Below are 12697 nucleotides of genomic sequence, written 5' to 3' on the forward strand. Positions count from 1 at the left end.
AAAACTTCCCCAAAGCACAGCCCTTCAGCGCTTCCCTTAATATTTTTCCCAACCCAGTCCCTGGGATCGCACCTTCTCTCTAAAGCGCTTTGGGATGTTTTGCTGCCGTGAAGGCGCTGTGGAAATCTGTAATGTGGCTGTCAAAGGGCAGACCGTATGTAGGTGTGGGGAAACTAACTGCACAGAGTCATTAACCGTAATTGTGTATTAACGGCTGGCACAATGCGAGTAGGTTCGCTGAGGGGCGGGTGGGGCAGCGCAGCACCCTGCCATGTTCCACTCCGCTTCGGGGAGTCGGTGATTGACAGGCACGAGAGCCGCCACCGCGAGGGAGCGGGCCAATGGGCGGGCGGCAAAGCGGAAGGGGGGGCGTGTCGCTCGGAACAATACTGGATCTTGAGGCTGGGGAGGAGCGGCGAGAGGCCATTAGCGGCGGTGGAGTGCGGGGCGCGAGCAGGCCGGATGACTGATTGACGCGCGAGAGCGCGAGCTGGCACCTTGGCCTCGTGAGTGTTGGCATCAGGTAAACGGCGGTTGGTTCAAATGATAGGGGGAGTGGGGCTCGAGGCGGCCACGTCCAGAAAGCGGGGAGGGCGGCCACGGCCCGAAGCCCCTGCACCTCATTCACTGCATCTCTTTTCCCCCTCCAGCCAGCCCGCTTCGGTGCGGCGGGCTCGAAACGCGGCCTGGCCTGGATCCGTCTCCTCTTGTCAAGACCCCGGCCTGCTTTCCGTGACCGGAGCCAGAGCTGCTCCTCCTCCTCCCAGTTACTAAGGAGGAAGGGGACAACTTCTTGATTTTGGGGGGGGGGGGGGGGGGGAGACATCCACATTCACATTCTTGAGAATTCAAAGCGAGAATAAAGTTATACATTTTTTAAAAATAACAAGCCCTACGCCGCGCATTTATTCCCCTGGTTTATCGGGTTCTTCAAAACCATTCCGTGTTTTATTGTCCAGGATTAAACATCGAAGACCGTCTTCGATCAGCGTTTATTTCTTCGCTTCGACATTCGTTCTGATGCGACGGTCGTGTTTTTTTTAAAGATTTGATTTTTATTTGGGAGAAAATTATAACGGAAAAGAGAACCCGAAAGCCTCTTTCCGCGAACAAATGCAGACCACGTATTGACATTAATGCAGTCCATATGGATTGTTCTGCGGCGCTTCAAATTACTGGACGCTTTTGACCTGAAAATCGCTTTTGCTGCTTATTTTGGACAAACTTTATATTTTTCCAAAGTAACATGGACGCAGTGCAGTGTACACCCGGGGGTTTGGGTTGGGGGAGGACTTAAAGCCCTTTGATCGCTGAGTTATGAGCATGAGGACTTGAATTTGGAATTTCTTTTTTTTAAACTTAATATATCTAGTTCCAGTTGACTGCAATTGACTTTGGTTTGCATGTCACAAATGCTACTTCATTGCCCTTGTGTACTCATTTGCTAAATAATCAAACTATAATAAAATTGTTTACTTTTTATTCACTTGAAAAATTATTTGGGGGGGGGCGTGCGGTGAGAGAAGTGTTTTGGCCAGATTTCAAGAGTCCCTCTTTACTCCCACCCGAAATGTATAATGCACTGAATTTGTGAGCTTCAGTATGAGAGAGTAATCAAATCCACATGCTTTAGCTCTCTTGGAGACATTTGCCTTTCTTGCTAGACTTCCATTTCCAGGTTGCAGTTGCTCTCTTGGTCCTTTTCAAAAGGACTTGACAGTGGTAACCTTTATATTTTCATTGTAAGATGGATATTTACACTAGTTTATCATTCATCCTATTAGACAAAGATCAGTAGTTTGAATTTGATTTCATCATCCTGATCTGACGTTGGTGGATTCTCCAGTTCCAGTTATCGTATTGGATTGGAATTATTTTTTCTTTAACTCGTGGATTGTCGTAACTGAGCCGTTATTCTCTTCATTCGCACACTGACTGTTCTCGCTTGTTTCTTGTTTGCACGAAGCATCACATCATGCTACTCTACCCAAATGGCACTTCTTTTAAGCTTAGTTTTTTGGGGGGTAATATCAAATTTCTCTCTGGCAGGTCAGGAGAAGTGCAGATTTCCAATCTGACTGCTTTCTTTTCTATGTTATTTTAATTCTGTGTATCAAAAGGTGCAACGCTTGCAGCTTTTAGGTGGAGTAATGCCCCTGGCAAAATAGTACTTTGTGGACAGTTATTGCACCAAGATTTTACACAATGTCTCAAAATATAATATTTAGAGTTACTTCAGACATGGTGGTAATATGAGGCCAATACCAAGTAGTTTTGCAATGGTTTCAGCTGGTTCCTGTTGCAATGTCTATATATCTGCATGCCAGTTTGTTCCCTTTTTTCGTATAAGTGGCCAACCTTTGAAGTTCCATTTGTAGAAAGTTGATTTTTGGTAATAGACTGATTTGTGAAGTTATGAATTGTAATATTTCTGGAACAGAAATTTCATTATATATGCATGTGGATTTAGAGCTGCCAATTGCATATGGGGCATGCAAACGAGTTATTGTCAAATTGACTATTGTTAGAAATGTTGATTTTAATTGCTTAAATAAAAAAACAATTTTCTCTTTTTTTTTAGGTTGGGACTGCTCTTAGGCCAATAATAGTTTGTTGTTGACTGATGGATATTTTGTGGCTGAAGCACGAGAACAGTACGACAAGCTGCTCAGCTGTGGAATCTAATTTTTTAGAATGTGCTGACACAATCTAGAAGAACACAGGAGTACTTTTTTTTCCTTATTTTTGAAGAGTGACACTGCATATTTTGAAGGAAATGGTACAAAGCTATTCAAAAGTTCTTTGACTAAGCAAGGACTGTCCACAATTGGCAAGTGCTTTATTGTGCGAAAAGCTCATCAGAAGTTTGAAAAATTTCTTGCCTGCTGAGCATATAAGTGACAAAAGTTCTGCTTGTATGTTTTGCATCTATTCTAGGGAAAATGAGTGCTGATGGATATCAATATAGAGCTCTATATGAGTACAAAAAGGAGCGTGAAGAAGACATTGATTTACATACTGGTGATATACTGATTGTCACTAAAAATACCTTGTTAGCCCTGGGTTTCAGCGAGGGAGCTGAGGCAAAACCAGATGAAATTGGCTGGCTCACTGGCTTAAATGAAACAACACAGGAAAGGGGAGACTTCCCAGGAACTTACGTCGAGTTTCATGGTTTCAGGAAAATTTCACCACCGACACCCAAGCCTAGACCTCCTCGTCCACTGCCTGTGGCTCCAAATCCATTAAGGCCAGAAGATTCCGACTTGCAAGGTCAGTTCTTTCATGTACACTCGGGATGAGATTCCAGGAATAATGGAGCAATTGGCTAGTATAGCATGCATCAGTTAAGAACGACAATGTTTTTAGAAGTAACAATTGCTTAATTTCTTGTGCTTGTCGAATAAAAAAACCTGAAGAAATGGTAATTAGAATTTGCTTCACATATTACTGAGTTATAAAAGCTGATTCATATATTTTTGAACACTATTTTTGCTTGCAAAGTATTTGTACATTAATCTCTGGTTCATGAAAAGTGACCAAATTGTTGCTATTTATAGAACTGGACTGGAAAAAAAGTCAGTTAACACAAAATTGATTGTGTAGATTTAGTTTTCAACGTTCTTTGATGCTCCTCATCTGCAGGTGTTGAGTACTGCCATGGTGCAGTTACATGAGTTAGATCCAAAGATGCTACTGATACGACAAGTTTTATAGTCATGGGTGTCGTATCTGAATTTTAACTTTATTGACAACCATACACATATGAAGACTTGGAGGAAGATCTCACCAAATAGAAAACTGGAGCAGATACATTGATTAATTTTGTCTTTTCCATCTCCTATCAATCCAGCAGTAAAATCAATTAATGCAATGGTTGAGATCAGCTGCTACGTCATTGAATAGGTTGACTTACTACACATACAGAATTGAGAAATATAATTCCACACAATAGGTATTTGTGTAAATGGAGCGAAATGCACCAGCGGAAAAAAACTTGTAATAGTTTTATTACATCCACATTCCTTCCACTTTTTGCATTTCGCACACTTCAGCTATTTTACTTATTTTGCTTGCATAACAAGGTGATACTGCACTTCAAAATCAATTAATCAATTGCCATAGACATGGAGTGTCCTGAGGTGATTATATACTCTATAATTGTGATTTTATTCTTAATTACTCCTAGTTTCATAAAAATGGCAATACATTCATTAAGACAGTTCTTAAGAGACGAAGATGGAAGAAAATAAAGATGCAAATTTGATTCAGAATAGCTATTCAATTTTATTACATAGGAATAATGGCACAGAAATGGGCCATTTGGCCCAGTCAGTCCATGCTCGTGTTTATGCTCCATTTGAACCTCCTCCCAACTTTCCTCCATTCCTCATGTAAGTCTGCCATCATAATGATCTGTCCCCCAACTCCCCCACCCCTGTATAGCTGCCCCTTAAATACATGTGCTTAAACCTCTCCCTGTCATAGTGAGTTCTGTTTTCTTCTTTTGGGTGAAGAGGCTTCTCTGAATTCCCTTTTGAATTTCAATGGTGACTATCTTCTATTCATGACCTTGAGTTATGCTCCTCCTTACAAGAGGAAATATTATTTCTATCCATTCTATCAAACTTTTCATAATTTCAAAGCTCCCCTCTCAAGCCTTTTTTGAAAGAAGAGAACGGGATGGTCTTTCCTTTCCTGATATATATACCCATCCATTTCTGATATGATACTTCTCTGCACCGTCTCCAGTGCCTCTATCACCTTTTTATAATATGGTGACCAGAACTGCACATAGTATGGAGGTTTAGCATAACTTCCCTACTTTGCTTTAATAGTGAAGTATGCAAGGAACTAGCTTTGAAATGTTTTAACTTTTAGCAAATGTCCAAATTTATCTTGCTGACAGTGTTATAATTCATTATTACCTCTTTTCAGCCTACTGCTGAAACAATTTTGTGAGCATATGATTTTTCACATGATCATAGTGCTGCATCTGGGTCAAATATTAATGTGCAATCTACTAGTTAATTTGGGAAAGTGCCCTTCAGAGGCATTTTTAAAAGTAATTGGAAAGTTGTGTGGCTATGGATTCCAGACTGATGGGCATTAGTATGCTAGAGGTTCAAATGTTATTGAGACATTAAATAAAATCAAACTGGTGGCAGTCTGGCAGTTAATTAGCAATAAGAACTTAAATTGTAAATATAGTGCCTTTAACAATGCAATGTGTCAAGGCACTTCAGAGGTGCATTATGAAATAAACATGACACTGAGCCACTAATGGAAATTAGGTCAGATAACCAAAGATTTGGTCAAAGAAGTAGGTTTAACGAGTGTCTTCAAGGAGCAAAGTGAAGTAGAGATGCAGAAGTGCAGGGAGGGTGTTCCAGAGCTTGTGGTCTAGGCAACTGTAGGCACGGTTATCAAAGATACAGCAATTAAAATTGGGGGTGCTGAAGTGGCCAGAATTAGAAGAGTGCAGATTCCCCAAGAGTTGTGGCGCTGGAGGAGGTTACAGAGATGGGGAGAGGCAAGACCATGGAGGGATTTGAAAACACAAATGTTAAAATCAAGACTGGGTTTGACCAGCAGCCAATAATGTAGGTCAGCGAGCACAAGAGTGACAGGGGAACAGGACTTGCTGCGCGTTAAGACACGCACAGCAAAGACTTGGATGACCTCCAATTTACAGAAAGTCAAATGTGGGAGACTAGCCAAGAGCACAGGAGTAGGCCAGTTTAGGGATAACAAAGGCATGGATGTGGGTTTCAGCAGCAGATGAGCTGTGATGGGCAAAGTCAGCGGTGTCGTGGAGGTGAGAACAGGTGGTCTTAGTAATGGTACAAATATGAGGTTGAAAGCCCATCTCAAGATCAACTGAGTGACCAAGCTTATGAACAAACTTTCTTCATAATTGATGGTTCCTGGTGCGAGAAATGACATCGATAGCTAGGAAACGGAGTTTGGAGTCCGGACTAAAGACAGTGTGTTCAATCTTCCCAGTGTGTAGATGAAGCTCAATAAATTGTCCGAATAAGGTAATTGCGAGGCTCAGTACATTATTCTTAAGTTTGTTTGGAACTGTGCTTTGCTGTTGATATTAAACAAACCATGGTGATCAGCTGTTGTACGATGAAGGGGTTTTACATCAACTGCCACAGTTATACACTACAGAAGAGTGTTTCGACTTGGTCTAGTCTTGTAGAATTAGTAAGTCTGGATGCAGAGCATTCGTTTGGGACTTCACAAACCTCTCCCATTCTACAGTCTAATTTGTACAGACTATATACATGCTGGAGCGGTGAGAATAGGCATTAGAAAGGGAGTAAAATGGGTGGCATGGTGGCGCAGTGGTTAGCACTACCTCACAGTGCCCGGCCTCTGGTCACTGTCCGTGTTGAGTTTACACATTCTCCCCGGTCTGCGTGGGTCTCACCCCACAACCCAAGATGTGCAGGATAGGTGGATTGGCCATGCTAAATTGTTCCTTAATTGGGGGGAAAAAAAAGGGGGGAGAAAAGATCTGTTTTGCCCAGTGATGAATGCACTGTTTGGGTGGGTGGAAGTTATATACATTGATAAAAAATGTTCTCAAGTCTTCACCCTGAAACTTGGATCTAGTGTTTTCTTTTGTGTTAACTTTATTCTCTTTGTAACGTGGTCCCTGAGACCCAGAGATTTCTGTATATTGCAATAAAATGCATCACTGCATGATCCATGCCTTTTCAAAAGTTCTGAAGCTAAGGTTAGGGAGTGTTGTTCAAAATGAAAGCTTTATAATGTGGGTAGGGTGTGTGTTGGATTTATTATTTTACTATCTATATATTAAGTTATAATATGCAGCCAAGTTGGAATAATTGGCAAAGCATTCAGCTTTTTGGTTTTATTATAGTTCTAACTGGAAGAACACTTTTATTACAAAAGTGCTCTATTATTTTTTTAAAAAACTCAATCTTGACTCCTTGAAGTTTTGGGGCATTTTCCTTGTTTAAACACTTACAAATTTGGCTCTTGAGAGCTAGGTTTTGGACTAAAGGTGCCCTATATCCACGGTGCCCAGGTGGACTCTATTTTTGAACGTCTCTTCTGCTGTGTTTCTATCCTCTTCACAGTAATAGGAAGTCGCTGTACTCTTTTTATAAAAAAAAAGTAAATTGAGCATTTATTTTGGTGCAATTCATGGACTTTCCTTGTATCTTTCCGATGGATTATTAGCTAAATTTCTCCCCTTTGTTTGCAAATGAGCAAGTAAATGGCTGGCTCCTACATTGTGAGCAAGGCTGGGAAAAGTGGCAGTGAGAAAGAAGCGGGGAAGGAGTGGTGAGAGAAGTAGCAAACAAAAGGGAGTGAGGGGTTCAGGAGAGGAAGTGGCAAACAGGAGGGACCAAGAAGGTTGGAAAATTTCAGGAAGAAGGAAGTAAAGGATCGGAAAGAGGAAGCGGCAGGAGGAAGGGACCGAAAGCAGGAAAAGCAACTGGGAGGTAAGCAGTACGTAGTAAGTAAAGGAGCAGTATTTTTGGGCCAGTTAGATTCAAGGCTACCAATAGATTTTTAATGTAAAATTACAGGTCAGGAAAGTACTTGTTTCCTTACAGGCAAGTGAGTTTTATTTAGCACACCGTTCGATCAGGAATGCTAAATGAGGCACAACTGTACAAAGATGAAAAATGAGGTCATATTACAATGGTGTGCCTTTATATGGCATCTTTCCCACCTAAACATCCTCATGCATTTTGCAGGAACATAAAAAGCAAAATTTGACAACAAGCCACGAAAGGAAATATTCGGGAAAATGATCAAAAGTGTGGTCTGAGGTAGGTTTTAGCGCAAGGCTTACAGGAGGAAAGAGATTTAGATAGGGCATTACAGAACTTGGGGCTTTAGCAGCTGAAGAAATGGCCACCATTTACGGGGTAGGAAAATTGGGGTTGCTCAATTGGGCAGGGCACAGTTGGGTGATATTAGCAGTGGGTATAAGTGATCTTTTTTGTCAGAGCTCATCTTGAGGAAGTAAAACACCAATATTATGACCATAGAATCATAGAATTTACAGTGCAGAAGGAGGCCTTTTGCTAGATGGGCAGAAAAGGTAGCAAAGAGCTGGGATTGTTTGAACTTGAGGCTGGATTTAACCACAACATTAGAATATTGGATCTCCAACTGAAACAGTTTCTTCCAAAACCAGTTTGCCCTGTTGCGATCAGGTTATCTGAAAGGCATAATGGCTATGACATTCCTTCCCGCATGCTTGGGTTGCTACTTTGAATAGATTAACTCCTCAATTGCATTAACAGCATCTTTGAACCAGCTTGTATATCAGAGTCCGATGATCACATGAAATAGGATGTCTGTAATTTTTGTGTTTGAAATTATATTGAGACGTAGTAATAGCCCCTAAGTTTGTACAGGTCGATTTTTTATTTTATTTTATTACCTTGTTAACTCTTGGTTTAAATAGCCAGTGGTTCCTCATCTGCTTTACCTACCTCCTCTGGCTAATTAATATCAGGGTAACTTTGCAAGTATCTATATTCATTTTGAAAATTGACATTTAAAACAATTCTGGAAATACTCAGCATGCGAGATGGCATCTTATGGGAAAAAAACTGATAGTCAAAATGCTCGATATCTATTAATTGCTGAGGTAACCTACATTTTCCTTTTCGATGAACAATAATATAGAAATGTTCATTGCAAGTCACAATATGGATGGCCAGAAATACTGTTAATTAGGGACAAATCCAAAATATCTGTCCTTGGATTTTCTTCGCTACATTAACCCATCCAGCAAGTTAATTTTAAAAATCTTATTGAGCTAATTGTATTTTGAATTACCATGGTCTATACTTGAAGTTTTTTTCCATAAGATACTCACCTCACCTGTTGAGTATTTCCAGAATTTTGTGTTTTAAATATGTTGACTATTCAAACTGTTATAGTTACCCTGATAATAGTTAGCCAGAAGAGTTGGGTAAAGCATATGAATAGCATTGGCTCTTTAAGGACCTGAATTGGCCCAAGGGCAATGCATGTACATTTGCAGAGGGCACAAGGATGTGTAGGATCCTTGGTGATCACTGGATTTTATGTGTCCCTGCTGACTTAGTATAAAATGCAGACCTATATGTCTGAACATGTTAAAGAGACTAGCTATCTGTCTGTAGAGTCCCCTAATCAGCTTTTTTTAGGTGGGCCTATCAGTGAATACTTTAATAAAATTAAATAATTTAAAATAACCAGTGGGAAGTAATTAAATTATTTTGTTTATACAAAGCAATTTAATGGACACACAATGATTTAACTAAGTTTAACATAATTCTGTACTTTGCAATTCATTGCTAAAGACAGAACTGTTAGTGTTTGGTTTGTTGCTTTTTTTTTATTGCCCGACTTCCCTCTTGCAACTTTAAGTGATTTGTGTATTTCTACCCTGAAATCCTTCTATTCTCTACTCCATTTAGACACTTATTTTCCAAGGAATATGTGATCTTGTATTTCATGCTGGAATGTACTACATCACACTTAATCCAAGCTCTTTTCCCAATTCCATACCTATTAGTTTGTTAATATCATCCCGTATTTTGTTGCAATCCTATATTAATTTCTCCCCAGTTTGCTATTGTCTTCTTATTTTAGAATTGTAAATACAATCCCAGAATCTAAATCGTTATGCAAATAGTGAGCAACAGTGGGTCCCACATTGATCATTGAACAGTATTTGCCACACTGCCTGTGTGGAGTCTGCACGTTCGCCCCCTGTCTGCGTGGGTTTCCTCCGGGTGCTCCGCTTTCCTCCCACAAGTCCTGAAAGACAAACTATTGGGTAATTTGGACATTCTGAATTCGCCCTCTGTGTACCCGAATAGGTGTCGGAGTGTGGCGACTAAGGGCTTTTCACAGTTACTTCATTGCAGTGTTAATGTAAGCCTACTTGTGACAATAAAGATTATTATAAACAAAATATGCAAAGTATGCTAATACCATTGAGGAGTACATGATTAACTCAGAATTACTTGTACGGATTAAGCTACCATCAATCAATTTGTCTCTGCATTTTATGGGTTTTGATCCTTAATGGTGTACTTATCTAGCTTTAGTTGAGACACACACATTTTGTATTCTGTGGTAATAAATTATATTCCCCCGCTTTGAGAAAGAATTCATGATGTAGTAAAGTGATATGCTGCTTTTTGACTGACTGATTTGAGAAAGAATTCATGATGTAGTAAAGTGATATGCTGCTTTTTGACTGACTGATTTCACATTCTTTTGTCTAAAGAACCTGTGCCTGGAAGCAAATTTCTTCCATGAGCAGCTTCAAGCATAGACAAATTTAGTCTTCCCAGATGCAATAGAAATGCTACCATTATAGGTATTGCAGCTGTCATTTGGTGGTAAATTAGTCCATACATGCAATTCTGAATTGTTGATGTTCTTTCCAATAGCATTTGCATGTATATAGAATGCTGTTTAATTTCTATTTGAAACTGTGGTATGTCTGCTATTATACTGTTTTAGATTGTGAGACTACCAATGTGTTTCATGAAATTTAAGATTCTCATAGTGGTTTTGTTCAGTTCAAATATTACTGAAATGCTGCTCTTTCAGCCTATCATTTCACACTGTTTGAACTATATTCTTAATCACATTTTTTTGCAGAATGTTGGAATCTCAAAAACTTCGGCTGCAAATTTCACTTATTGCAGATAAATCCCTATTTTGGAGGCTAGATTATATATTTTTAAAAATTATTTGTCTTTGCGCATCACAAATTATTGAACAGTTTAGGGATTGCTAAACCCCTTTGAGTGTGGCTTTATGTTTAATATCGTGTTGAGTTTGAATAAAATTCAAAAGGACATGGGGAGGTGATGGCGTAGTGGTAATGTCACTGGACTAGTAATCCAGAAGCTCAGGCACACCGGTTCAATAATAAAGTCTTGCTAATCGTGACCGTGAAGAAGCTATCATCGATTTTGTAAAAACCCACCTGGTTCACTAATGGCCCTTTAGGGAAGGAAATCTGCCCTCCTTATCTGGCCTGGCCTACATGTGACTCCAGATCTCCAACAATGTAGTTAATTCTTAACTGCTCTCTGAAATTGTCCAGGAATTGTAAATTGTGTGTCTTAACTAAAGCTAAATAAGTAGACCATTTCCCCCTCAAATTGCCCAGGAATGGTAAATTGTGTTTGACTAATTTGCTAGAGTTCTTCGGAGATGTAACAAAGCTAAGTGGATAATGGGGATCCTGTAGATGTAGTATAGCTGGATTTCAAGAAGGTATTTGATAAGCTACTGCATTAAAGGTTAATACACAAGGTAAGATCACATGGGATTAGAGGTAATTTATTAGCTTGGATAGAAGACTGGCTTGAGGTAGAGAGTTGGCATAAATGGGCCCTTTTCTGGTTGGCAAGATGTAGCTAGTGAGGTGCCACACGGTTCGGTCCTCAGCACCCTAACTATTTACAATATATATTAATGACTTGGATGCAGAGATAGAAGGTATAACTAAATATGCAACTAAATATAACTGAAGGTGCAGCATGGTAGCACGGTGGTTAGCATTGTTGCTTCACAGCGCCAGGGTCCCAGGTTCGATTCCTGGCTTGGGCTATTGTCTGTGCGAAGTCTGCACGTTCTCCGCATGTCTGCGTGGGTTTCCTCCCAGGTGCTCCGGTTTACTCCGACAAGTGCCAAAAGATGTGCTGTTAGGTAATTTGGACATTCTGAATTCTCCCTCCGTGTACCCGAACAGGTGCCGTAATATGATGACATGGGGCTTTTCACAGTAACTTCATTGCAATGTTAATGTGAGCCTACTTGTGAAAATAAAGATTATTTTTAAAAAAAACTATGCAGAAGACACTAAAATAGGTGGGATAGTAAGTTGCAATGAGGAAATAAGAAATTTACAAATGGAGAGAGGTTAGGTGAGTTGGTAGATGACAGTTTAAGATGGATATGTGAGAGGTTATCCATTTTGAGGGGGAAAATAAAAAGGAGACTTATTATCTAAATGGAAAGAAACTGAAGTGCTTCGCTGCAGAGGGATCTGGGTGTCCTTGCAGAAAACTAGTATGCAGGTACAGCAGGTAATAAGGAAGGCAAATGGAATTTTGGCATTTATAGCTAAAGGACTAGAATCTAAAAGTAGGGAAGTGTTGCTGCAACTGTACAAGGCATTTGTGAGACTGCACTTGGAGTACTGTGTACAGTTTTGGTCTGTACAGTAGTTTCACCCATGAGGTGAACCCTGGCCCTAACCATTCTAGTCCCTCGATGAGGTACTTCCATTCGACTCTGTCGAAGGTCTTCTATGTCTAAGGAGCTGATCACCTCTGGTGTCTCCTCCTAGGTGGAGTCATAATCCAGTTCGGCGCGCGTCTGATGTTCACCGTTAGTTGTGTGTCCTTGACAAAGCTCGTCTGATCCTCCACAACTACCTCTGGCACGCTACTCTCCAGTCGCCTTGCCCGGACTTGGTGTCAGTGTTTAGGAGTGAGATGGGACTGTCTGACCCTCTTTCCATCAGGTCTTTGTTTGTTTTCGGGATCAGTGATATCGAGTCCTGTGCCAACATGGGCGGAAGACCCCTTGTGATAGCGAGTCATTGAACATCTCCTGCAGGTAAGGGGCCAGTGCTGCCGCAAATTTTTTTTATTTTTTATATAGAAATCCACTGGAAATC

General features: G+C 40.4%; 1 protein-coding gene across 4 annotated transcripts in view; it reads left to right on the forward strand.

Annotated features, from left to right (window-relative positions):
* Positions 1-394: 394 nt before the first annotated feature.
* Positions 395-12697, forward strand: part of pik3r1 (phosphoinositide-3-kinase, regulatory subunit 1 (alpha)) — a 109414-nt gene continuing 97111 nt past the window's right edge. The window contains exons 1-3 of one of the 4 annotated variants that reach the window (XM_072515954.1): positions 395-523; positions 2582-2830; positions 2938-3273. In XM_072515954.1, the coding sequence (XP_072372055.1) occupies positions 2943-3273 (331 nt within the window). In that variant the 5' untranslated portion in view covers positions 395-523; positions 2582-2830; positions 2938-2942. Of the gene's footprint in view, positions 524-2581; positions 3274-12697 lie in introns of all 4 variants that reach the window. The other 3 variants (XM_072515955.1, XM_072515952.1, XM_072515953.1) reach the window with 3 other exon arrangements.

This window comes from Scyliorhinus torazame, chromosome 9 (genome assembly GCF_047496885.1).
Source record: "Scyliorhinus torazame isolate Kashiwa2021f chromosome 9, sScyTor2.1, whole genome shotgun sequence".
In the NCBI taxonomy this organism is placed as follows: Eukaryota; Metazoa; Chordata; class Chondrichthyes; order Carcharhiniformes; family Scyliorhinidae; genus Scyliorhinus; species Scyliorhinus torazame.